Source organism: Solanum dulcamara, chromosome 4, assembly GCF_947179165.1.
Source record: "Solanum dulcamara chromosome 4, daSolDulc1.2, whole genome shotgun sequence".
Lineage (NCBI taxonomy): Eukaryota > Viridiplantae > Streptophyta > Magnoliopsida > Solanales > Solanaceae > Solanum > Solanum dulcamara.
In genome coordinates, this window is record NC_077240.1 from 37367730 (window position 1) to 37393486 (window position 25757).

General features: G+C 36.8%; 1 protein-coding gene across 1 annotated transcript; it reads left to right on the top strand.

Moving 5' to 3' along the window:
• Positions 1-6565: 6565 nt before the first annotated feature.
• Positions 6566-7105, top strand: LOC129884198 (uncharacterized). The gene is made up of 2 exons (XM_055958538.1): positions 6566-6775; positions 6959-7105. Exons 1-2 carry the CDS (start codon positions 6566-6568, stop codon positions 7103-7105), a joined length of 357 nt encoding a protein of 118 aa, XP_055814513.1.
• The last annotated feature ends 18652 nt before the right edge of the window (positions 7106-25757 follow it).

Genomic DNA, 25757 nt, shown 5'->3' on the forward strand with positions numbered 1-25757 from the left:
GAATTTTAATTAGGGAAAGGGACCTAAAATACCCTCGAACTATTGGAAATAGTATAAAAATGCCCCTCATCCATATATTGGGACTAAAATGCCCTTTTTCGTTAAAGAAAATGTCATTTTTGGACCTAAAGATGGATGTTAAGGAAATTTTAGGCCCAATAGATGAATGAGACGTATTTTTGTACCATTTTCAATAGTTCAAAGGCATTTTAGGTCATTTTCCGTATATTAAGAGAAGAGTAATTGGCCGTCTCTTTCAATTTTCTTTATTTATATTTAGTTTTTTTTCTGTTTCAATTTGTTTATCATACTTTTTTATTTAGTATATTAGGTATTTAAAAATATAAAAATCAAATAATAAAAAACGAAGAAAATAATAAAATTTTACACCAAAATGGATAAATATCCAATTAAATTTATGATAACTAAAAGTAAATCAATTTATTTTTTTAAGGTAACTATTTAGGAAGGCCATATAGCCTCGTGATAACTGAAACAAGAGAAAAAATTGATGCCACAGCATCCAAAATATGTGGGATGGAGTAGCTGAACTTGAAAAGTGATGCATGAGTTAAATTTAGTTGTCCACAAAATTGCTTCACATGAAAATTACAAAAAAAAAATATCCTCGACTCCAAATTCCTCTCTATTCACTCTTCTGTTATAGCTAAGATACAAACGGCTCAATATATCTTATTTTATGAAAATTTATATAAATATGTTATATGAAGAAAATATTTACCATTTATAATTATAACATTTTTTTCACTTCTTATGATATATTTATAATATAATTTTAATATATATTATAGATAAAAATTTATAAACACATATAATACAAGCTTTATTGTTGGATAATATATTTATCAAATTTTAATACACTTATAATATATTGTGTCATTACTTACCAAACAAGCATAATATATTTTTAAAACACTTATAATACATCTATATTGCATGCATCATTCACTTTTAATACATAGTGCAGATTTATTATAATATTGTTGTGTATTACTATAAATGGTACTCCCATTGTCCCATTGCATGTGGCACCCTTTCCTTTTTAGTTCGTCCCAAAAAGAATGTCACCTTACAATAATTTGAAATAATTTGACTTTAAAATATTTTTTTTATCCTTAATGAAATGATTTACAACATAACCACACAAATATCTAAGAATTATTTTAGACCTCAAGTTTCAAAAGTTTTTCTTTTTTCTTAAACAATGTGTAATGACCCTTCGGGTCATTTGAGAAATAAAGCACTTGTTTCATCGTTTAGAGAGTTCCTGTAGCTATCCTAAGTCATTTATGACTTGCTGGCACTGATTATTCGATCCTCAGAACGAAACTCTGACGATTCCATCAGCCCCGGAATAGCCAAATTAGGCTAGTGACATGGTCGGCACGAGTATCGAGGTAATCGGTATGAGTTTGTGGCCATTTGGTGCTTTTGCTTTTGAGTTCTAGCCTTTGATTCTAGAATCCCATCGGAGAGTATCTAGGTTATAGGCCCGGCCTCGACCGACTTATTTCTCATAGCGAGTATCTGGATTTGAGTTCCGACCTCGATCATACTGATAATTTTGATGAGCATCTGGATTCCAGGTCCGACCTTGATATTTCTGTCATTTGTGGTTCAAGATTGGGTGTGTTTCTTCCGTTCTTAGAGGTTTAGATTCATTGGTTCCTAATTCGTGTAGTTTTAGCTATTCTACGTACTCGGTGGGCTTATGGAGGTTTGTCGGGGTTTTATTTTAAATTGTGCACGACTATCCCGATTAGGTTTATGGGGGGTGTAGTTAGCTGTAGTCCTTCCTAGATGAAACTTTTCTTATTCGCGTATGATTACTTACCTTCTCACCATGGGTTTCTATTTCTTACTCTTATTTGAGTTTATTCCTTTTTTATATATTGTCTTTACCTTTTCTTATCAATCGGCCTATGATGCTTACTGGGTACCTATTGACTTGGTACTCATACTAAACTCTGCATCTACTTTTGTGATCTAATTTCGAGCACCAGTTACCAGTGTTGACCTATCGAGCCTATAACAGTCTACATCAGAGACGAGGGTGATCACTTGATGTTTTGGGATCATTTTTGACTCCTTCAACATAGATGACGTGTCTTTTGCCTTTGAGACTAGCTAGTTGTTGTAATTGTTTATGGTTTACTTTTGGAACTCGTACTTATCTTTTATTTGGTAATAGCTTTGTACTGCCTGACTTTCAGGTTCTTGGAGGGATCATTTATGTATGTACATATATATTTCAGCTCTTTTTATCTGTATTATCTCGTTTCTATTAGTTCCTATCTAGTTTTCCCCCTTATACCTATTACTAGCAGTTCTGGGTTATGGGTTGGCTTACCTGCTAGTGGGTTTTGGTAGGTGCCATCATGACTTGAGGAATTGAGTCATGACAAGTTGGTATCTGAGCCCTAGGTTCAATGGTCTCACTTGTACAGAGCTAACGTCAAGTAGAGTCCTGCAGATCGATATGGAGACGTCTGTAGCCCATCTTCAGGAGGCTACATGAGGTCATTAGGAAAGTTCTCTATGTTGTATCACCTCGTGTAGTGTGTTTCTTATTGGTTTCATGAAATCTTATTTGCTTTATTCTTTCAAAGGGATGGCACGTATGCATGGTATTACTAACGGAGATGACTCGCCAGGACTGGCATATAGAGCCTCAGGCAGGCCAGAGGTTGGCATCGAGGCATAGGTAGGGATGTAGAACCAGTTCTAGATGGAGATATGGTCCAGAGCACATATAAGAGCACCAGGGTGCCCCTATTCCTCCTCAGCCGGAGGGCTAGGATTGGCACAATCCCCAGCTGGATCGGCTATGACTCCAACTCTATAGGCGACCATTGCATAGTTACTCCGATATTTTCAGGAGCGAGCGGGGAGGATGCTATGGAGTTTTTGACTACTTGCCAAGAGCAGCTCCAATCTTTAGGCCTTGTGGAGTTTAGGGGAGCTGATTTCACTGCTCACTAGTTTTGGGGCACAACACGGTAGTGGTGGCGCTCCTATTTACAATCTAGACCAGCAGGATCGCCTTTCTTATCATAGACTAAGTTTTTAGAGGCTTTCCTACCCAGATATATCAGTAAGAGTGTCAGGGACCGACTCCGAGATTAGTTTATGAGGCTAGAGCAGGGGCCTATGATGGTCTCAAACTACAAGTCCAGATTCCATCAGCTTTCCCATTATGCTTTTATGATTCTACCTATCCAGGAGGAGAAGGTGCGATGCTTCGTGCGTGGGTTGAGGTATAAGTTAAGGTTAGAGATAGAGCACTTGGTTTCAATAGGCCGTTCACTTCTTGATGTTTTGATCACACCCGTACCATGGATCAAATTCATCGCGTGGCCCAACAGGGCAGAGACAAGAGGGCCAGACACCAGGATGGATCCCAGACTATGGGTAGAGACAGCTATGACAGGCCCCCTCAGAGGTTCTAGCAGGGTCAACCTAATCGGTCTATTCAGGCGGCTCTACCAGTTTCAGATAGCAAGCAGCCCTATTTGGGTGGTTCTAGTGCAGGACAAAGCTTAAGGGGAACATATTCGCACCCTTTATACCGAGGTCAGTTTATTACAGAACCATGGAGGCGGAGACTAGAGTTATGTCATGGAGGTAGAGACCCGACATAGGGCCGTGGAGGCAGCCACTAGGGTATTCGGGGAGGTCCCTGGAGAGGCATGTCGAGTGGTAGGACAGAAGGTCGTGATAGAGGCTGGCAGAGCCACTTTTATGTCGCTCCAGCATGGGCTAAAGCTGAGGCATCGAATGATGTTATCACAGGTACTATTCTCATATGCCAGTAGACTACTTCAACTTTATTTGATTTAGGTTCTACATATTCATATGCATCCATGTATTTTGCTCCCCGTTTGGGTATTAGTTTTGAGCCTTTAGTGGCACTGTTACATGTTTCAACCCCCGTAGGAGATTCTTTAGTATTAGATCTGGTTTGTAGATCATGTGTGGTGACTATTTAAGGGTATGATACCTGGGAAGTTCTTATTTTACTTGATATGCTGGATTTCGATGTTATTCGAGGCATTTACTGATTATCTCCTCACCACACGGTTTTGGATTGCCATGATAAGACTATTACCTTAGCCATGTCCAATATTCCTTTGATTTTATGGCAAAGTGCTTATATACCCACACCGACGGGGATTATATCTTTGATGAGAGCTCAATAATGGTTGCCTCTAGTTTCTAGCTTATTTGGCGTATATCCGAGATATATCCAGTGAGGCCTCATCTATTGATTCTATTCATGTGGTTTGAGAGTTTATTGATGTATTTCATACTAACCTACCTGGCCTACCTCTGGAGAGAGATATTGATTTTGCTACAGACTTGGAGCTAGGCACTAAGCACATCTCAGTCCCACCTTACCGGATGGATCCCGTAGAGCTCCGAGAGCGTAGTATTCAGATTTAGGACCTCCTAAGTAATGGTTTCATCTGTCCGAGTATATCATCATGGGGTATTCCTCTCCTATTTGTTAAGAAGAGGGACGAGACTATGTATATGTGCATCAATTACAGGTAATTAAATAAGGTGACAGTGAAGAACCGTTACCCCATTCCCCATATTGATGACCTGTTTGATCAGCTACAAGGTGCCGCTATGTTTTCTACAATTGATCTGAGATCTGAATACCATCATTTGAGGATTAGGTCTACAGACATCCCTAAGATAGCCTTTTGGACTCGCTATGGCCACTACGAGTTTCTTGTGATGTCATTTAGGCTTACTAATGCCCCTGCCGCCTTGATAGATTTGATGACCTATTTATTTAGGCCTTATCTTGATTTTTCATGATTGTGTTCATCGATGACATCTTAGTGGACTCGCGGAGTAGAGAGAAGCATGCACATTCGAGGATTGTGCTCCAAACTTTGAGAGATCAGCGGCTTTATGCCAAATTCTCAAAGTACGAGGTTTGGTTGGAGTGTGTGACATTTTTGGGGCATGTTATATCCAAGGAGGGCATCATGGTAGTTCCAGCGAAGATTGAATCTATTCGTAGCTGGGATAGGCTCACATCTGTCATGGAAGTTAGGAGGTTCGTCGTATTGGATGGTTACTACAGATGCTTCATCGAGGGTTTCTCTGCCATTCCAGCCCCATTGACCCGGTTGACCCATCGGGATGTCCTATTTTTGTGGTCTGAGGAGTGTGATTTGAGCTTTCGGAGGCTCAAAGAGTTGCTTATCACCACTCCTATACTGACTCTTCTAGTTGAGAGCGAGGGCTTTACAGTGTATTATGATGAATTTGGTGGTTGTATAGGGTGTGTTTTGATGTAGTGGGGTCGGGTTATTGCATATGGCTCTAGGCATTTGAAAGCATACGAGCGCAACTACCCCACTCATGATATAGAGTTGGCGGCAGTAGTTTTCGCACTCAAGATGTTGAGGCAGTACTTATACGGGGTCCATTGTGAGATACATACAAATCATCACAGCCTATAGTATATCATGAGTCAGAGGGATCTTAATTCTAGACAGCGGCACTGGATTAAACTTTTGCCAGACTATGATCACTCTATTCTCTACTATCCGGGCAAGGTAAATATAGTAGCTGACACTTAGAGCTGGAAGGCAGGGAGTATGGGTAGCCTAGCCAATTTGCCTACTATGGAGCGACCTTTAGCTTTAGATGTCCATTCCTTTGCTAACAGGATATTTAAGACTCTAGAAGGATATTGGTCCTTGTCGAGGCTCAGTCTTTTCTACTTGATTAGACCCGTGCCTGACAGTTTGAGGATGAGTCATTCATAAAGCTTAGGGACTGGGTATTACAGGGTGAGGATAGCTAGGCTTATATTAATTCAAATAAGGTGTTGCAATTTGATGGTCATCTATGCGTTTCCAGAGTGGGAGGTTTGATTCAGTTGATCCGTCGTGAGGCCTGTGATTCAAGATACTCTATCCTTCCGAGAACCACGAAGATGTATCATGACTTGAGGCAACACTATTAGTGGAATATCATAAGGAGGGATATTGCTGACTATATATCCCGTTGTTTGAGTTGCCACCAAGTGAAGGCTGAGCATCATAGGCCTAGAGGACTCTTTCAGGGATTACCCATTCTCGAGTGGAAATGGGAGTGTATCACTGTGGACTTCATAATGGGATTGCCTCAGACATCAAGGGGTATTGATAGCATTTGGTTCATTGTTGATCAATTGACCAAGTCATCTCACTTTCTCCCAATTTGGTTAACATTCAATATAGAGCGATTACCTCGTGTTTATATTCCGAATGTAGTCCATCTTAATAGGGTGCCAGTGTCCATTATATCAGATCGAGGGATTTAATTTACTTCTAGCTTCTGGAGGGATTTTCAGAGAGAGTTGGGTACCCATGTAATTCTCAGCACCGTTTTCCACCTATAACCGATGGCCTGTTAGAGCGCACTATTAAGGTTTTGAAGGATATGTTGTGAGCCTGCGTATTGGAGTTTAGGGGTTAGTAAATCAGTTTTTGCCTTTGGCAGAGTTTGGTAGAACAATAGTCACCACTCGAGTATACAGATGGCCCCATTCAAGGGCTTGTATGGTAGGAGTTGTCATTCTCAAATTGGTTGGTTTGAGTCTTCAGAGCCTAGGACACGCACTACATATTTACTTCAGGAGGCTCTAGCTAGAGTTCGACTTATTCAGGATAGACTGACACCTCAGAGCCGGCACCAGAGTTATGCTGATCATAGGCATCGACCTTTATGTTTTGGTGTTTATGACAGGGTATTTCTCCGAGTATCGCTCATGAAAGGTGTGATGAGATTTGGGAAGCGGGGCTAGCTCAGCCCAGGTATATAGGGCCATTTGATATTTTGAAGACAATCGGAGAGGTTGCCTATGAGTTAGCCCTATCTCTCAGCACTATTAGCTATCCATCTGATCTTTCATGTTTCGATGTTGTGGCAGTATGTTCCAAATGAGTCTCATGTGCTCAAGTATGATTCGGTTGAGTTGAATGATCATCTAACCTCTGTAGAGGAACCGGTCGCCATTCTAACCAAAGATGTCAGGCAGTTGCGATCGAGAGCCATTCCTATTGTTAAGGTCAATTAGAGGCACCGTCAAGTTGAGGAAGCTACCTGGGAGACAGAGAAGGAGATGCGGGAGCAGTTCCTTGGCTTATTTGAGCCTTGAGGTATGACCTTGTCCTTACTTTTGCGAGCGAAAGTTCTTTTAGTAGTGGATGTTTTAATGACCCTTCAGGTCATTTTTCTTATACTCCTTTTGGTTGTTTAGAGATTTTCTATAGCGATCCAGGTCATTTATGACCTCGTGGCACTAGTAGCTCGGTCGCCTGATCATTTGTTTGGGTATTAGGTCCGTTTTCTTGTTTTGGAATTTTATTACTTAAAAAGTTGACTTCGGTTAATATAAGATAAAACATATTAGAAAAGAATTTTAACGGTTCTATTAGCTCCGAAATGGCCAAATTAGGCTATTAGTGTCACGGCCCAAAAATTGAGGTCATGATGCAAATATCCCCAACCACATCTCGATGTGTAAGTTGAAAAGTAAAACCATACAAAACTCCCAAAAGGAAGTTAGGCCAGAAATAAACAATATAAAAGGACAACAACCAACTTATCCCAAAACATGATGTCATAAGTGTAAAGAGTATTTGATACAATGATCGAATCTGATATACATAATAAGTCTTCGAATAACAATAAAGACTGGAAATAAATACTAGAACTAATGGCGGTCAGAATCTCAAGACCTCTCCACTAATCTGAATAGTAAAATATCTGCAAGAGAAAGAGATCAATTGCTGCACAGAATACCCTGACTAGGATCCACATCAAAAGGGACATAGAAGTAGGGGTGAGTACAATCCACATGTACTCAGTAGGTTTAACTAACTAAGTATAAGGAATTAATCAAAAACTATGAAATAAATGAAGGAATGCTTCCACCTACACATAGAAAAGTCTAACTCCGGCTACGTTGCTGCCAATTTATATAGAAAGACACGAATAAAGTAAACACATAAATATAGTTCAATATCACAATTTAACAGATAGGTCAAATATCACAAGTATCAATGCAATGTAATGCATTATGATGATCTAATGATATGATGGTACAGTGGGATTAAGGTTGTCGCACAACCTGTCGTATACACCTGCCAAGCTATGCTACCAAGCAGGACCCATGGGGTCTCGCAATCCATATACCTCATCACAATCTCAATGTATCAACTACCTCACCACGCAGCTCATCGCCAAGGACTCATGATACTAATATCTTATATGCTTGCTACGTACTCGTGGTCAAAGATATATGAAAGGTATCACATTTTCTTGCTCAAAAAGAATTTCCACAGTTCTCAACTTTCCAATGATCAGTGATAATATGAATGAAGATGAATGCATTCACAACATATAAGACATGGAGGTAATATTCAACTCAACATGTAGTACTAGGTTCAATTTTTTTCAAAAGCTTAACCCAAACATGATATTCACCCTCAATAGACAGTAATGGGAAGGAAATACCACAAATTAAGTGTTCACCCATTTTTTACAATATTTCAATACTCATGTTTGCTCAAAACCCCCAACTCAACCCCTCATGCAGGTATCTCAAGGCAAATAATTATTTCACATCTCTAATTTAGTTAAGTCATGGATTACATAGTTTCAACACAGATAATATATCAAATAAGGCCCCCACACGAGCTACACAACATATATAATCCCCCACACAAGCATCACAATATAAATAAGCCCACACATGGGCATCTCAAAGCAAATTAGCAATCCCAAACTACACTACGACCCTATCTCAAAGTCTACAACATAGAATTTGACTAATCACCCCAACTCAGCCCCAAGAAGGATAGCCAAACCTACCTCTATAGTCGAAACCGAACTCAAACAGCTCCACCAGATGATCAACTCTCGAATTCAATGCTCGAAATAACAATCCACTATCAAGAATGTAACATATGTATCATAAGGAGTTCAATGACACCTATATTATTAGGTTTTGAAACTGGGTAAAATAGGCCAAAAATTGATCATTTTCAGAAAGGGTCAAATCAAGAATTTTATTGCAAAATCAAGTTCTAATAGTAATAAGGAACTCATGGTTGAAAATTCGTAAAAATAGAGTCCAAAACGAGTTAGAAATCACCATTTTTTCAAATTCGAGTTAGGAAAGAAACAAGAAGTTTTGGGTTTGAAACTAAAAATTAGGGGTTGAAATAATCAAATAATTAGTAAAAAAGAAGGTTTTAGGTCAAAAGTCACTTACCCAACAATTTTACTCAAAAACCTCTTCTCAAATCGCCTCTCCAAGCTCCAAAGACTCAACAGTTGAGGAAATGGAGGTTTTCCCAATTAAATAATGTTCTAGCATCAAATAACCTTTCGCGATCGCGAGTCACTAAACCTCGCGGTCGTGAAGAATACTGGACACAATGACCCAGGGCGATGCAGAGCTCACTTTCGCGATCGTGAAGCACATTGACCCAACACATTGCGATCGCGTGACCTAGTATTGCGATCACAATGAGTTAAATTACCTGCACCAGAATCCAGTTGAAACCAAACTCAAATTATCCAATTGGACCCTTGGGATTTGTTCGAAATACTGTATACACAAACTTTATATGTACTCCTACTAAATTCAACGTTCTGGATTCAATGGAACCATCAAAATTTAAATTCGAGTTCTCCTTGACTTAAAATCTGATAAGTCACAACTAAACTAGTTTTGACACTTGAAATACCCAAAATACCCTCAGAACCTCTAAAAATTACAATGTAGCCATTTATAGCGTTTGAATCACCCTCGAAACCATTAGAATCATTAGAAATCTAATCCAAATCTCCAAACTTGATTTATTGACCAAAGTCAAACATAGCTCATTTAAAACTAACTTTCCAACTTGGGACCTCAAATTCACATATTAACCCCAAATCTGATTCTAATGACCTCCCTAGTCCAATTTTCATATTCTGGAGCTGATGGAACTAATATAATCTCATACCGCGACCCGTAGCTCCAGTTAGTACTAAAAACCACTTTTTAATATTTTAACTCTATAAAACTCAAGAATTTGCCCGATTCATAAATAACTAAGACTTTAACACATTCAACCATACAAACTAAACAAATAACACTCAGGGGCACTAATGATAGGGGCAAAATAGTAATTTCGCTAAAATTTCTGAAAATGGCCCTCAAGGTCATTATAATTAGCATGGTCGACATGATTATCGAGGTGATTGATATGAGTTTGGGGTCATTTGACGCTTAACTTTTAAAATTTAGCCTAAGATTGACTTTGATCAATATTCTTAAAATATGCCCTCGGATAAAATTCCATCAGCGCGATTAGTTCCAAAAAATCAAGTTTGGTCTGGAACTATCCTTCGTCGCTTTCCAAGGCTTCCAATCTAATCTCAAGGCCTGTTGTAAAATTTGGCTTAAAATAAAACTAGCATGTAGGGCCCACTATTTTTAAAATAACCTCATATGAGAATTTTTAATGTGTCATTGAGTTTGGAACATCAAATTTGAAGGGGTAGCATATCTCGTTTGAGAGCATGGGATTTTGAACAAATTCCAAGCACTTTGTTGGTGCAGGGGTATTTTAACTTTTGCGTACGTGGGCATAGGGACACGTTCACATAGGCCAGGTCTACGCATTCGTGAGACCCTTGCCGCATTCGCGGAGTTCAAGTGGTTAAGCCTTGGTGTTTCTAGGCCAGGGGCCACATTCATAGAGCTTTGTCTCCCTTCCCTCCACATTCGTCGAGGTCTGGACCTTTCTCTTCCACAATCGCATGCCACTTATCCCGCATTCGCAAAGCCCAATCCTTAAGGTTATTTTTCAACCATTGTTAGCATCTTCAAGCTACGATTTCTCCCTCATCTCTCAGCCAATTTTAGTGATTCAAAGTTCCAATCATCCAGAATTATCATGGCTACTTGGGTTGGTGATCATAAAGTGTTGGATACCTTTTGTTTGAGGTAAAATCACAAAAATACCTTTTGTCCATGCTCTAAAATTGGTCTGTATCCATTTCTTATGATTTTACTAAGATCATCATAGATTATTAATGCATGCATTACATTATCATGGAAATATTCATGTCAAAATGACCGTATTGATGTTGTGAATCTATTTTTTGAAAATGAGGGAGTGATCAGAGGCCATATGGAAAGGAAAGCTCCGACATTATGAGTTGGAGCACACGTGTTCAATCTACAGGTAGCTAGGTTACAGCTTCCCATTTCTTAGATTGAGCTGGAATGTGTAAATACTTGATGAAATTATTGGAATTCGGGTTGGGTAGCTATTGTATATATGTTAGATGATTAAGAATCATGTTTTAGTCTTTCTTGAGGAATTTTGGGTAGTTGAGAGCATGTATCCATTGTTGTTGTTTACCTATGCTTCGTGTGTTATTAAATTCCTATTCATAATTACTAGGAGCATGATGGCCTTAGTTTAGGGTTATTAAAACTTGCCTTAGATGACTCGACATTATTTCGGATGGTTTAGATCCCGATAGACTAGTGTAGCAGACTAAAGTTTGATAGTTGGGCCTTAGTTAGGCAGTAACCTTGCTTTTCTAAAACACTTGCCCATATTTTCTTAAGTCTCGCAGATTATGATATACATTAGTAATGTTAGACTCTTTTTTGGCTCAAGATTGGTTTCAGACGAAGCTTAGATAGTTGTGTTGGCTTATTTCATTGCAGACAGCAATCCATGGTGGCTATTAAAATACAACTTAAAATGAGAATCTTCAGCACCTTCTATTATGTTTTTGTGAGTATTCAAATTTGAGTTCCGATCTCGATCGTACTAATAATTCTGACGAGCATCCAGATTTCAAGTCCAACTTTAGTATTTCTATCACTTGTGGTTCAGGATTGGGGGTGGTTCTTCGGTCCTTAGAAGTTTAGATTCATTGGTTCCTATTCTTTGTAGTCTTAGCTATTTTGTATACTTGGCGGGCTTCTGGGAGTTTTTCTGAGTTTTTATTTTAAATTGCGCACGAGTATCCCGGTTGGGCTTATAGGAGCCCGATTGGGTGTAGTTGGCTATAGTGTTTCCTAGTTGGTGTTTTTCTTATTCACGTATGATTACTGACTTTCTTACTTGACTCCTAATTAGGTTTATTCCTCTCTTTTTCATATTATCTTTACATTTCCTACTCAGTCGGCCTATGATGCCTACTAGGTACCTATTATCTTGGGACTCAAACTACATTTTGCATCTACTTCAATGATGCAGGTCCTAGCACCAGTTACTAGAGCTGAACTATCGAGCCTATAGTAGTCTACATTGGAGATGACGGTGAACACTTGACGTTTTGGGATCATTTTTATCTCCTTCAGCATGGATGGCCCATTTTTTACATGTTGAGACTAGCCAATTATTGTATTTGCTTATGGTCCACTTTTGGAACTTGTACTTATCTATTATGATGTAGTAGCTCTATACTTGTGTGTGTATGTATGTATGTATATTTATATATATATATATATATATATATATATCATTATTATTTTGTTTCTATTAGTTTCTGTCTAGTTTTCCCCCTTATAACCGTTACTAGTAGTTATGAGATATGGGTTAGCTTACCTTCCGGTGGATTATGATAGGTGCCATCATGACTAAAGGAATCGGGTCATGACAAATTTTGAGCATAATTTCCTTGAGCTATTGCAGATCTCATGACTATTCAATTTTGGAATTCCATTAATGGGTTCCATAGGCCTATTTTTGACCTGAGTTAAATTATGGCACTATGGGTATCATTTTTTCTCGTAGTGATGCATAGTTTATGAATTGATAGTATCATAGCATCTAGAGGATGTAAACAAAAGGCGGGCTACTCGTAGATGATCCAAGTTTGTAGTTCAGCTTTGAAGTAGGTTAATCTCTACTTTCTATTAGACTATGCTTCTTGAGATAATTCATAGTATAGATTGTATGTGGGTTAGGAATGTATGTGACAGATTTAGGTTTACTTCTTTATTCCAATTTTCTTGATTCCCGTAGGAGTCTCAGGCTAGTATTGGGTTGCGGAATCCTTAACTTAGGTTGGTAATTTCATACTTATGGTTATAGACTCATTAAAGTTGATACTTGAGGCCTTAGGATAGCATGGTAGAATGGTTTTTAATGATTCTTTAGTTAATGTCGCAGCTCCTTGTAGTCATTATTATGGATTAGTGCCCTTATATAGTGCGGGTACCTTATGTTCGCTTTGATATTGTGGAAATTCCCCTCAAATAGATCCGTTGGACTTGATTTTGATCCCTATCTTAGATTAGGCTATTTAACCATAGTTGCTTGTCATAGTTGTAGGTCAGTATTAGTTGAACTTAGTGTTTACTTGAGTGGTACCGTTGGATAAAGGTTGAGATCCTTGAGTTACTGATCCAGTTTTTGCTTAATTTATAATTGTTTTCTTGAGTTATAATGGTATATTGTTGGGCTCAAGGCTTTGCTCGAGGATCAACTAGATTTTAGGTTAGTTCCTATGCTCTAGGAGCATGCTGATGCCATTTATGCATTGCATTGGTACTCAGTTTCACATGTTTTATGGTACAAACCCAGTAAATGCATTGATTTTCACTATCATTTATTTTGGTAGATAAACAATTTTATTGATTAGCAAAAGTGCGAACATTACAAAACTAAATAAGACTGGACTCTGGTTTCTCACTACCTCTACAACTTGATGTAACAAAAAAAAATAGGGAAAGCAATTACATGTGGTGCATTAAGATAACATCTATTTTATCAAACAAGAATCAATTCGAAGTAAGAAAACTAACTCAAAGGTTTGTCTCAAGGTATTTGGTTTAACTGTTGGAGACAAGCTTGCCACTTTTTCTGTTTTATCCCTCTTGTATGTATGTGGATTGCGACTGACCTCCTTGAAAATGTATTAAGCTCTTTTCCCTCCATATCACTATAACCACCATAGCAAATAAACTATTGAGGATGCCACCTCTACCAGAACACTTCTAAGCCCAAGCTATTGCACAAGCCACCTCTTCTTATAAGCTACCAATAGATCTGTGTTCACCCATCCAGTTTAATAATGTGCTCCAAAGTGAGTTTGTGATTGGACAGTTGAAGAATAAATGAGCCAAACTTTCCAATGGAGTTATACATAATACTTAGGCATCAGGAGAATTTGACACCAATTTTTTGGAGCCTCTCAACAGTTGGTAATCTCTGGTGTAGAGCTATCCATAAACAAAACTTTTGTTGGGATGAATTGCAGAATAATTGATAAACTTTTCGATTGCAGGATGATTTTCACTATCATTTTTGAGAAAATATGATTTTGCACTTTTTACTCTTAAAACTAGTTTTGATGGGAGTCGTATCACTTTTACCACCTTGATAAATGGACTTTTGAGATAAAAAGCCATCAGAGATGCGCTCACTATTTTACTTGATCGGTCAAGGAGATTGTTGATCCTTTCTTACCACTTATTTGATCGATCGAGGAGATTGGTGACCTTTTCTTGCCAATTATTTGATCAATCGAGGATATTGCCTACCCTTTCTAAATTAAGGTGGTTTTCATATGTATACCTAGTACTATGACGGAGCTGATCCAATAATAGGACAGATAGGTTATGGAAGTCGGGACCAGGCAGTATATATGGACTTCTTGAGTCCCATATGGGTCCCTTCGTTTATGTGACACATTAAATGGGAGGAGGGGTGTCCGCATGAATCTTGCCAAACATGCCAGGGGTAGGGGTAGGGGTATATACTTCATTATATGGCACTTGGCATTGATGGTACTGCCAATTTTTCATTGTATAATTATATTCATATTCATTGCCTATCACCAGTATACTAGGTTATTATTTGCGCCTACCGATCTTATAGGGGGCCAGTGGAGTTATGATTGTTGTCGTGTACCTTTCGAGCTTGATTAGGTTATTATTTCATTATGATTGTGTAGCTTGTGCTAGCTCGATGATTGGTTTATATGATTGGCTCTTTGATTGTTATGATGCATTGTGGTGGTTATAGTTAGTATATCCTCGGTTAGTTGATTTCCATAGTACCATCAGATCATGGTTAGATTATTGGGATAGCACCTCCAAGTATGTTTTTTTGACTTAGTTACATATTTCTTTTATCTTATGGATTTGTCTCTATCTACTTTTATTGCACGCTGTTATTTCTTTAGCTACTTATAATATATACTTCTTCTTTACCTGTTATTTCTATTTTCTTTATCTTTAAAGCTCAGTTGACCTATGCCTACTTGGTACCACTTGTTGGTACTCATACTACACTTCTGCACCCTGCAAATCATAGTACCAGTATTCGTTGTTGATATGGGCATCATGCGGAGTAGTTGTGGATCGAAGACTTAGGTGAGATCCTGGCATGAGAAGTTGTCCTTTTCTTTTTATTTTGACTGGACCAGTCTTTATTTTGTATTCAGAGAAGGTTCTATATAACACCCTGTACTATTTTAACTTAGATAAATTTCAAGACCCAAAGAAAAATTGAGGAAATAATATGGCAGTTAGGTCTATGACCCACTCTACGGCCTGTAGAGTGTTCTACGAGTCGTAGAAGGGGCACGTGGAACCCCTCTAAACTTAGCCAAATTTTAGAGTTTTAGATCAGTTTCTACGAATCATCTTCATGAGTCGTCACATCTTCTACGACCCATTGAATTAGTCGTAGAATGAGGTGTCACTTTCCAGTAGATGTGTACCACACTCCTACGACCAAGTCAACGACCCATACAAGTTATAAGAGTCGTAGAGAAGGACCCGTAGTTCCAACCTTTTTCCAATAGGGTTTTCACGAGTGGTCTTCACGAACCGTATCGTGGTCTATGACTCATAGAATGGTGGTCGTAGACCTATTTTGTCAATTTCTAATGAGGTCCTATTTTGGACCTAAGCTTCTACGGCCCCACAGTCATTTTAAGTGGGGGTATTTCAGCCTTTTCCCCACCTTTCCCAAACTAAACCCAAAACGTTTTGGGACTAAAATTAGTCCCTTATCAATACCTAACAAGGTTTTTCTCTCATTAACATTTAGAATCTTTTGAGAGCAAGAAGAGCAAGAATTGGAGAGAAGGAGAAAAGCTAAGGTTTCAAGGAAGATCTTTAACTTTCACTTAGATAATCTTCATTCCAGGTATGTAAGGCTTATCATAACATTAGACTAAGTTCTTTCTCGTTTCCTACATCGTCATATAGTCAAGTTGAGCTTTGAGTTTGTGTTTCTATTCTGATAAAGTTAATTCTAGAGTTATCCATATAAATTCTATTGAGTTCTTATGTATATATATAAACTAGTCAAGTGTATGTGATTTGCACGTGTTTGTCGCATTAATTAATAATAAATATATAAAAATAAATTATTACATCTACGTTATATTATTAAGTAAAAAAATCTATAGGCATTTTTATGAGTATTTCCATCCAGAAGACATGAGATGCCAACATTTTCGATGTTGATGAATGAGTAGGTTGACGTCTAAACAAAACCGTAGCCACCATAAAGCTTAGAAGCACATATAATATTTGCAGCAATAATAATAATATATGTATATGTAGAACTTATCCCTAATTTACTATTAGTATTTTGTGGAATATGAGGTTGTTTCGATAGATAATATCAAATAAAAGTATAACCTTAAAAACAAAACTTACCGAAATTCATACTTGTTTGAGCTGACCATATGCTGCAAAAACAAAAACAATACATTAGATTTGGTCAACACTAAAACCAGAACCCTTAATTATTATACCATTAAATCAGAGAGAAAATTATTTTACAATTACGGTTTAAGAGATTTACATGAGATTTTATAAGTAAGTTTAACATGGGCTGAAACTAAATCTACCTCAACTTTACTATCCTAACCAAGTCAAGATTCCTAAACAAAGAAAAAGTTGAAGAATTCTAAACCTAAATAACAACCCAAGACGATATAGATATTTATCATTAGATATAAATTAAAAAAAATTACATTTTCTAAATAGAAAAGAAAGATTTAAATGTGAGAACTTTTAATATAGTTTAAAAAAATTAAGAAGTATGATTTTAGTCAATTTTTACATACTAAATATTAGCAGTAGAAAGTTTTTGCCATTCTTTAACTTTTTTTTTTGGCTATATTTGTTTTGACGTTCTTACCGAAAAAGTATTGGATATAGATGTTTAGATAAGATATGGCGATACTACATATCACCGAGGACATGACCTTAGATAGAAAAGAGTGGAGGTCACGGATTAGGGTAGAAGGCTAGTAGGGATAGAATGATGTCTTACCGTGTGTCGATTTAGGGTGGTCGTAGGTCTAGGTGTGCCTGTATAGTTGTGTTGCTATTGCCTTTGATTATTGCAGTACTTTGATATACTTATTATTATTCTCTTGTAAATTTTGCATTGCATTTTATTTTTATTTTTATTTCTATTTTTACTTTATTCATATTTTTATTTTTCTTTTTTTAATATTTTTTTTCTTTTTTCTTTATGCTATATATAAAAAAAATCTCTCCATTAGATAGTGGTAAGGTTTGCGTATATTCTAACCTCCCCAGACCTCACTTGTGAGATTCCACTGGGTTGTTGTTGTTGTTGTTGTTTTGACGTTCTTCTACTTCTTCTTCTTCTTCTTTTTAACTTTTTTGTTGTCCTATTTTTTTGGACCGTTTCCTATAACTTTTTTTAAAAAAATCGTTTCTGCCTATTATTTTGGAAAAAATTGACTGTTTTTTAAGATCAAATTATTTTAGTTGGAAAAGGTTTCTTCGTGTAGGAATTTAATCATGATAAGAGAATCTTCTATATTTAATTTTCATTATATTTATTATAGTCAATATTTAATATCATTAAAATAATGGTATATTAATTGAAGGAAAAATGATGAAAAGACAGTTTTGTGTAAAGTGGAGTCTTTTGATGAAGGACAAAAAGTTTAATAAATATTTTAAGGGTCTTCATGCTTTTAATATAGTATAGATATAAATATACTTTGATGATTTTCATGAGTTGAGTCCTTGATATTATTGTTTCTGTTTGCATTCGCATGAACCCTAGTTGAGTTTTTGTATTGACTATTTTATGCATAGTTTTAAGTTTAAAGAATTATTATAATTATCATTTAATTTTGAAAGAGTTTGAGCATGAGTTGAGTTTGAGAAGTCTCTTAATTACTATTTTGAGTACGAGTATTATTGAGTATAAATGAGTTGACTTTTAGAAGTCTCTTAATTATTATTTTGAGCATGAATATTAATACATTTAAACATCTCTTTTGAGATTGATTGAGAAGTTAAATTATGCTTTTAAATGCACTTATTGAATTGATAACATATCTATTTTAGAGAGAAGAGATGAGTTGAGAAGAATTGAGTTTTGAGCTAAGTCCAAAAGAGACTAAATGGGTTAATTAAGTAAATACATTCACTTGAGATACAAACGTAGTAAATATATTTTGAGAGTAGTATTAAGCACCGATTTGGGCAATAGTATAGAATAATTTGAACCCCATAAACTACGTAGCCATCCTAGGATAAGATTGCACAGTTCATTCAGATGACTCTTCATAGTCCCAAAAGAGGACTTTTATTATTTCCAGAGATAAGTTGTGTCCCTTACCCTGGCAAGGTATTGGACGTCATGGCAACGACATCAGTTTGTTGTATCATCACGTAGCTCATAAGTGATGATTTTTGGTTAAAAAATTTCACCAAGAGTAAAGTAATATATTTTTATATACTTAGTTGCATTTACCTATGCATACCTTTTAAAATATTTTTTTACATATGTTGCATACTTTACTAAGTTAAGTTATTTTCAAAGTTGAGTTCTTTGAGTATTTTTGAGTAAGTTTCCTTTCAGACATTTTATATACTGTACATTGCATGTACTGACACCATTCGACGCTGAATCATTATATAATACAGACACAGGTGATAGAGATCCTTGACAGACGCATTATTGAAGATCAATTTTCTACCCAACTTTGGTGAGACCTCTTTGCATTCAAAGGAGCTCTTGAGTCTTTACTTTTCAATAATTTATTATTAGTTTTGAGGTAGTCGTGTGCCTGTCCCAATACCTATTTCAGAGTCAGTTTTAAAGGCTTCAAAGACTAGACAGACAAAATTTGAGTTCTTTCATTTGATAAGGAGATTATATTTAAAACTTCTTTTACATAACTATATTACATGCATAGTATTTTGAGAATTATAATTTTAGAAGTTGAACTTATGTTTCTACTTATGCCTATTTGAGTATGCTATTCATGGGTTAAGTCTTCCGCACCAGGCCAAGGGTTCACTTGAGAACCAATAATGATTTTTGAGTTCCAGCCACACCTAAGGTGTAGGCTCGGGGTGTGTCATTCTATATATTTGTATTTACCTTGTACTCTTATATTGATTAATAGATCAATTACCCACTGATATCAGGTCTTGGAGATATATATGTATATTTTATTCTCTCTTTCTTTAATTTTGACAATTGTACTTTATCTTCCACATTCTTCTCTTCTGTGTGATAGCACGCTTCTTTTGGTTTTAGGCTTTGGGTTTGGATTACTTACTAGTGAGATATAGTAGGTGTTATCATTACCTGAAATTCTGGATCGTAACAAATTGATATCAGAGCTTTAAGTTCATTGGTATTATTGGTATAAGAGCAAATGCCTAGTAGAATTCTACGATCGGTGTAGAGACGTTTGTATCCTATCTTCAGGAGGCTATAGGACATTCTTAGGAAATCTCATTCTTGATTCCTTATCATGTGTATTTTCTTTGATCAACCTCTAAAATACTTATTTGAATCCACTCTTTCTTGGACAAATAGCATGAGGTATTCGATGGACCAAGATGGAACATCAGTGTAAATTACTAAGGTTTTGGTATGTAGTCAAGATCGAGAGCCTCCGCTAGGGGTAGATCTTAAGAATGGGTATATTTAGCTTCAACTAGAGGGTCAAGGGTAGCCTAGGCTCTACTAGAATTTGTGACCACCTCGACTCATCAAGATTCAGTAATTGGGGTTATGAGTCTTTTTGAGGATACACTATAGTCGGGTGTTGTTCTTGGTTTATTGAGTGATTTTCATGGCAGAGTTGGGTTTGTAGGTCTCCAACAAGAATCTTTGTCAGTTTTCGAGTATGATATTGGGTTTCTTGAGTGCGCCAAGCATACTCCCACATTGTTTCCCACTAAGTAGGACTTGAGTGAGAGATTCATTAGGAGGTTAAATTTACCACTCCATATAGTATCAGACCACTTAATAGCAGTCGAGTCTATCTTTCCCCAAGTGGTTAGTCACGCGAGGGATGTAGAGCACATGTGTGTTGACACTTACAAGGGTGGTGGTAAGATGACCCGTTATCAGTACAACAACAATAGAATCTCACCCCGAGGTAAGTATTATCTAAGTGGAGGTCATCATCACTCTCGGCCTATTAGACCCATAGCGGAAACACCTTAGGTTCCAGGTGGTTCTGAGGAAGGTTTGGTGCCCATGATATACAAATTTCAGGTTAGACTTTGAGAGGCTCGTATTTCGGTACTTCGGGTCGGGTGGCCTTTCTAATTAAGGATATTCTTCAGGGTTTTTATGATTGTAGCGCACTTGGCCACTAATCTAGAGATTTCCCCAGGCATAAGTTGGTCATCTGGACGTGGTCAACATCTGTTACTCCCTAGACTAGGACTATCAGAGCATGTCGTGGTTGTGGGGAGAATGGCCATCGATCTAAAGAGTGTCCCCAACTTAGGATCATTACGCAATCATCTTACTCTAGTCAATCCCTTAGGGTTGTGGCACCTTCGATACGAGGTGGTGCCCTGGGTATTGTAGGTAGTAGTTCAGATATTCAGTTTGAGGTCAAACATAATCCGTTTTATGTTTCTACAAGCAGGCTGATGGCCAAAGCTCCAGATATCGTTAATACATATGTGATTTCTCTCTTTTATACCTTATTGCTTATGTTATGTGGATTTGGGGTTTTTATACCAATACATTGCATATCTTCTAGTTGTTGTGAAATCCTTATTTGGGTTATGTGTCTGTGTTTATACCCTTAGATGATTTCTTTTAGTAGTGGATCAGTTTGGTATTGTTTCTTAATTTGGGAGTAGTGTTTGAATAGCTCCCTTTGTCTTTGGGCATAGTGGCTTGGTTATAATCCTTTAGTCGAGTGGTTGGTCTATTTTCCACCACTTTGCATGTTTTTTCTACAGTTGGCTTTATTTTATCATTGTGTACCTTGCTTGGATTATATGACTACCTTCATTGCTCGTCGTCCTTTAGTTAGTAGTTGAGAGGTTGGTTGTTGGGAAGAGTCATGTCAACGGAGGATTAACCTTCTATGGCTTTGTTATAGAGCTCGCTTGTCAATTCTTTTCCATGCCTAAATCTTACTCTCAGTTCCTAAGGTGGAGAAGTTATTGTTTTCTTGTTTGGTCTATCTAATTCATCTCTATATAGTGGGCTTGGTGTTTGTCTTTCATTATTCAGAAATTTGAGATATGAACATATTCATGATTAGGACTACTTTCAGTCACGGTGATTTCTTGTTATGCCTTAATTTTGCCTGTGTTCCACAATAATTATGTACATAGCTCACGAGATCTAGATTTTGATTTGGATTATGTGTTTTCGCATTCATTGATGGCTTCTAAACGTCATCTTTTATTAATGGAAATCTCCTTAGATGGTTCATCTAATGGGTTCAAAGTACTTTATAGAACCAATGGATATATGTTATGTTTTAGGATGTGAGGTTAGCTTTTAATGTTATGAGTAGCTTCAGTTCTCATTACAAGTATTTGGTTCTATTTGGGTCATTGTTGACAGGTTGATTACACGTATTCACTACCTACCTGCGCATTTTCTCTTAGATTAGAGTGGTTGGATCAAACTTGCACCCAAGGGATACTTCGTGATCACACGGTATCAACTTCTTCTACATCGGGCTTAATTTTCACCGTGCATCAGTTTTCTAAGAGTTTCTTCGGTAGAAGAAAGACATTGGAGTTGAGCTTAGTATAGTTTTACCCGTGGTTTGATCGTCCCTTGGAGAACTTGTTTAGTTTCGTGAGGTGACATTTCAAACTTAGGTTGTTGGTTTTGAGATTATTAGGATTTCTATTTTGGGGTATTGCCTTGGGTTGAGTTGCTTATGTTGGCCTCTGCCACTTTTCAATGTCCAGGCGAAGGATATGTAATTCTTTTAAGGTTTGCGATAGTGTGGTTTTACGGGTAAGACTCAGATTATGCTGGAGAAATTCTGTATGGCTCAGGACAGATATGATGCTCTTGATAACTAGAAGATATTGAGCTAGGATTATAAAGCAGATAATTTGACTTGTGAGCTAGTGTTTATCTTAATTTGTTCAGTTCTATAGTATTTGTACAATATTGGTATATCTTGGGTGAGTCTGGTGCATTCGGTCAAGTTTGGTTCGATTGGATAAAAGTTGGCATCAAAGTAAGGAGTTGGTGGCTAGCTTTTAGCTCTGGAGCGAAAGAAGTGAATTCGAGAGTATTCTCCTAACCTATGTTTTGAGATAGTTTTGTTTGATCTGAGAGGGTGTTTGGAAGTCTGAAAGAGCATCCAAACCCAATACCTTCATCTTTTTGAGCTCTTTGGCCTTTTTCGCTCCTTGACTTTTGTGGACAAAAGTCCTTTTAATAATTGATATTATGATGACCATCCAGGTCATTTCCTCTGTTTCTCAGCATTTTTGAAATTTAGAGTTTTTCTGTAGTATCCCTAAGTCATTTATAACTTGTTGAGACTGATAGTTTGGTCATTGAGCCATTCATTTGATTTTTATGCAATTTTTTTTTATTTTAGGGCTTTTGAAGTTTGAACGGTTGATTCTGGTCAAAACATAAGGTAAACAACCTCAAAATGCAATTATAATGGTTCATTTAGCTTCGAAACATCGAGTTTGATCTGGAAGGACCTTTGGTTTAGATTTCAAGACTTTCGGACTCATTTCAAGCAATCTTGTATCTTATGGCTAAAATCGAGCCTTGGATGTGGGATCCATATTTTATTGAGATGACCTCCTTTGAAAGTCTCCATTTTGAATTTAGAATGTCGAATTGATGGGGTAGAATAATTTATTTGCGTGTATGGGATTTTGAATAAATCCCCGGCACCAAATCATAGCATTTTCAACATTAAAAGTACATCTGATGCAACCCTTACTAGTGAATCTTGGATTGTGCTTCGTATTCATGGACTAGTCCCGTGTTCATAGAGAATGGTCAAGGTTGACCCCCGTGTTCATAAACCAGGTCCCCCATTCGCCTACCAGATCTCGCGTTCGCGGAGAAAGACCCTTGGCAGTTATATATTTTATTTTAGTGATTTTCAGCCATTTCTCAAATCATATTTTCCTCCATAAAATGTCCTTTGGAGCTCATTTTTTGTGGGACTTGACGGGTTCAAGATGGGGTTTGCTTGAGAGTCTGTTTGGGGATAAAGGCTGAGATCCTTGAGTTAATGTTTTGGTTGTTGAATTCTTTACAATTTCTTTCATTTCTCGAGTTATGTTGATCATATTATGATACTATTATTGAGTATATTGGTATATTGTTGTTCCTGAGGCCTTGGTCGAGGACCACGTAATTTCGAAGTTAGTTTCCTATGCTTTGGGAGCACAGTGATGTCGGTTATGTGTTTCAGGTTGTGCAAATGGTACTGTTTGGATGCTGGTGATGGATTGTATGCTTGTATTGGTACTCACTTTCACATATTTTGTGGTACGAACCCAATAAATGCATTGATTTTCACTACCATTTTTGAAAAGGTATGATTTTGCACCTTTTATTCTTAAAACTAGTTTTCATGGGAGTCGTACCCTCTTTGCCACTTTGATAAATGAATTTTTGAGATAAAGAGGCATCGGGGATGAGCTCACTATTTACTTGATCTGTCGAGGAAATTTCCGACCTTTTCTTATCACTTATTTAATCGGTCGAGGAGATTGCCAAACCTTGCTTACCACTTATTTGATTAGTCGGGGAGATTGTTGACCCTTCCGATATTAAGGTGGTTTTTGTATGTATCTCGGGTATCATTGCAGAGCTGATCTGGTATTATAAGTGATAGATTATGAAAGTCCTATGTCAGGACTATACATTATATTCAAACTTCTCTAGTCCCCTATGGGTTTCTCCGTTAGTGTGACACATTGAAAAAGAGGAGAGGTATCCGTATGGTCCTACCTAGCGCACCGGAGGCAAGAGGTAGATGTATATACTTGGTTATGTGTCACTTGGTATTTATGGCACTACCAATTTTTCATAGCAAATTGCATTCATAAGCATCGCCTATCACCAGTATACTTGGTTGTTGTTTGCACCTGCCGGTCATATGGGGGTCGGTTGGATTATGATTGTTGTTGTGTACCTTCGGGGCTTATGGGAGCTCGGTTAGGTCATTGTTTGATTATGATTGTGTAGCTTGTATTAGTTCGATAATTGGTTTAGATGATTAACCCTTTGGATGTTATGATGCATTGTAGTAGTTACATATAGTATACCCTTGATTAGTTGATTTTAATAGTAGCATCAGGTCGAGGTTAGTGCCTCCAGGTACATTTCTTTGCCTCAATATTTGGAGACGTCAGATAAATAAAATTTACATCTCCAAAATCGTATCAGTTTCTAATTTCTTGTGGAGACAAATTTTGTAAGTAATTGATTCGAGGGTATATCCCTGTAAAATCAATGTATCTGTTTGGAGTGGTTTTGAGAGAAAATAAATCTCTCAATATCTGTTCTTGATCTCCGATGACTTGAAGTAACTTATTGAATTTTTCTTTAGATCCCAAAGTAACTCCCTTTTGAGGCAATTGTGGTCTAAAAGATATTTTTTCATACTTATCTTGTCCCTCCGTAGTTGTCGAAGTATTATCATCCTTTTGCACTTTTATCAAGTTATTAACAATATCATAAGAATCATTGCATTTTCCAATTTTGGACGTTATTTAGACACATATGTTGAATAATTTGTCCGCAATCAGTTGTTCACAATCGAAATTAGCTATTTCGATAATATCAGAAACTGTTGTTTCAATATCTTTGAAACCCTTATCGATATCCTGTAGATGATTTTTAATTTCTTCCATCTCTGATGAGAAAATCTGTTGCAACATTTTTGTTAGTCCGAATTATTTCAATATCAAAAGAATATTCAGACAAAGGCATTTGTCATCTAATAAATCGTTTGTATTCCGGTTTTGATGGAAATTATTATGAACAAAAGCTTTTACCTGTGTATTATCAGTTCTGAGAGTAAATCATTTTGATAGTAAGAAGTAATATAACTTTTGACAACTTTTTACTACAGTTAGTAATTTTTTTTCATTAATGTGATATCGAGTTTGCGTGTCTGAAAAGGTTCTAGAACAATATCTACTTAGATTTTTTCCAATCTTATTTTTATTAAGATCATAATCTATCTTTTTTAATACGCCGCTCCAATAGTATTCTGAAGCGTCTGTTTCTAAAATTAAGTCATCATATCTTTTGGTAATTATAATTTTGGTAAATTTTTACAAATAGATTTAATATCTTTTACTTTTTTAGCTAAGACTTTATTAAATTCAAAGCTCTTATCCTTTTTTAGTAATTCCTGAAATGATTTTCTTAATTCAGCCAAATTCTGAATATAATCTTAAGCATAATTAAGAA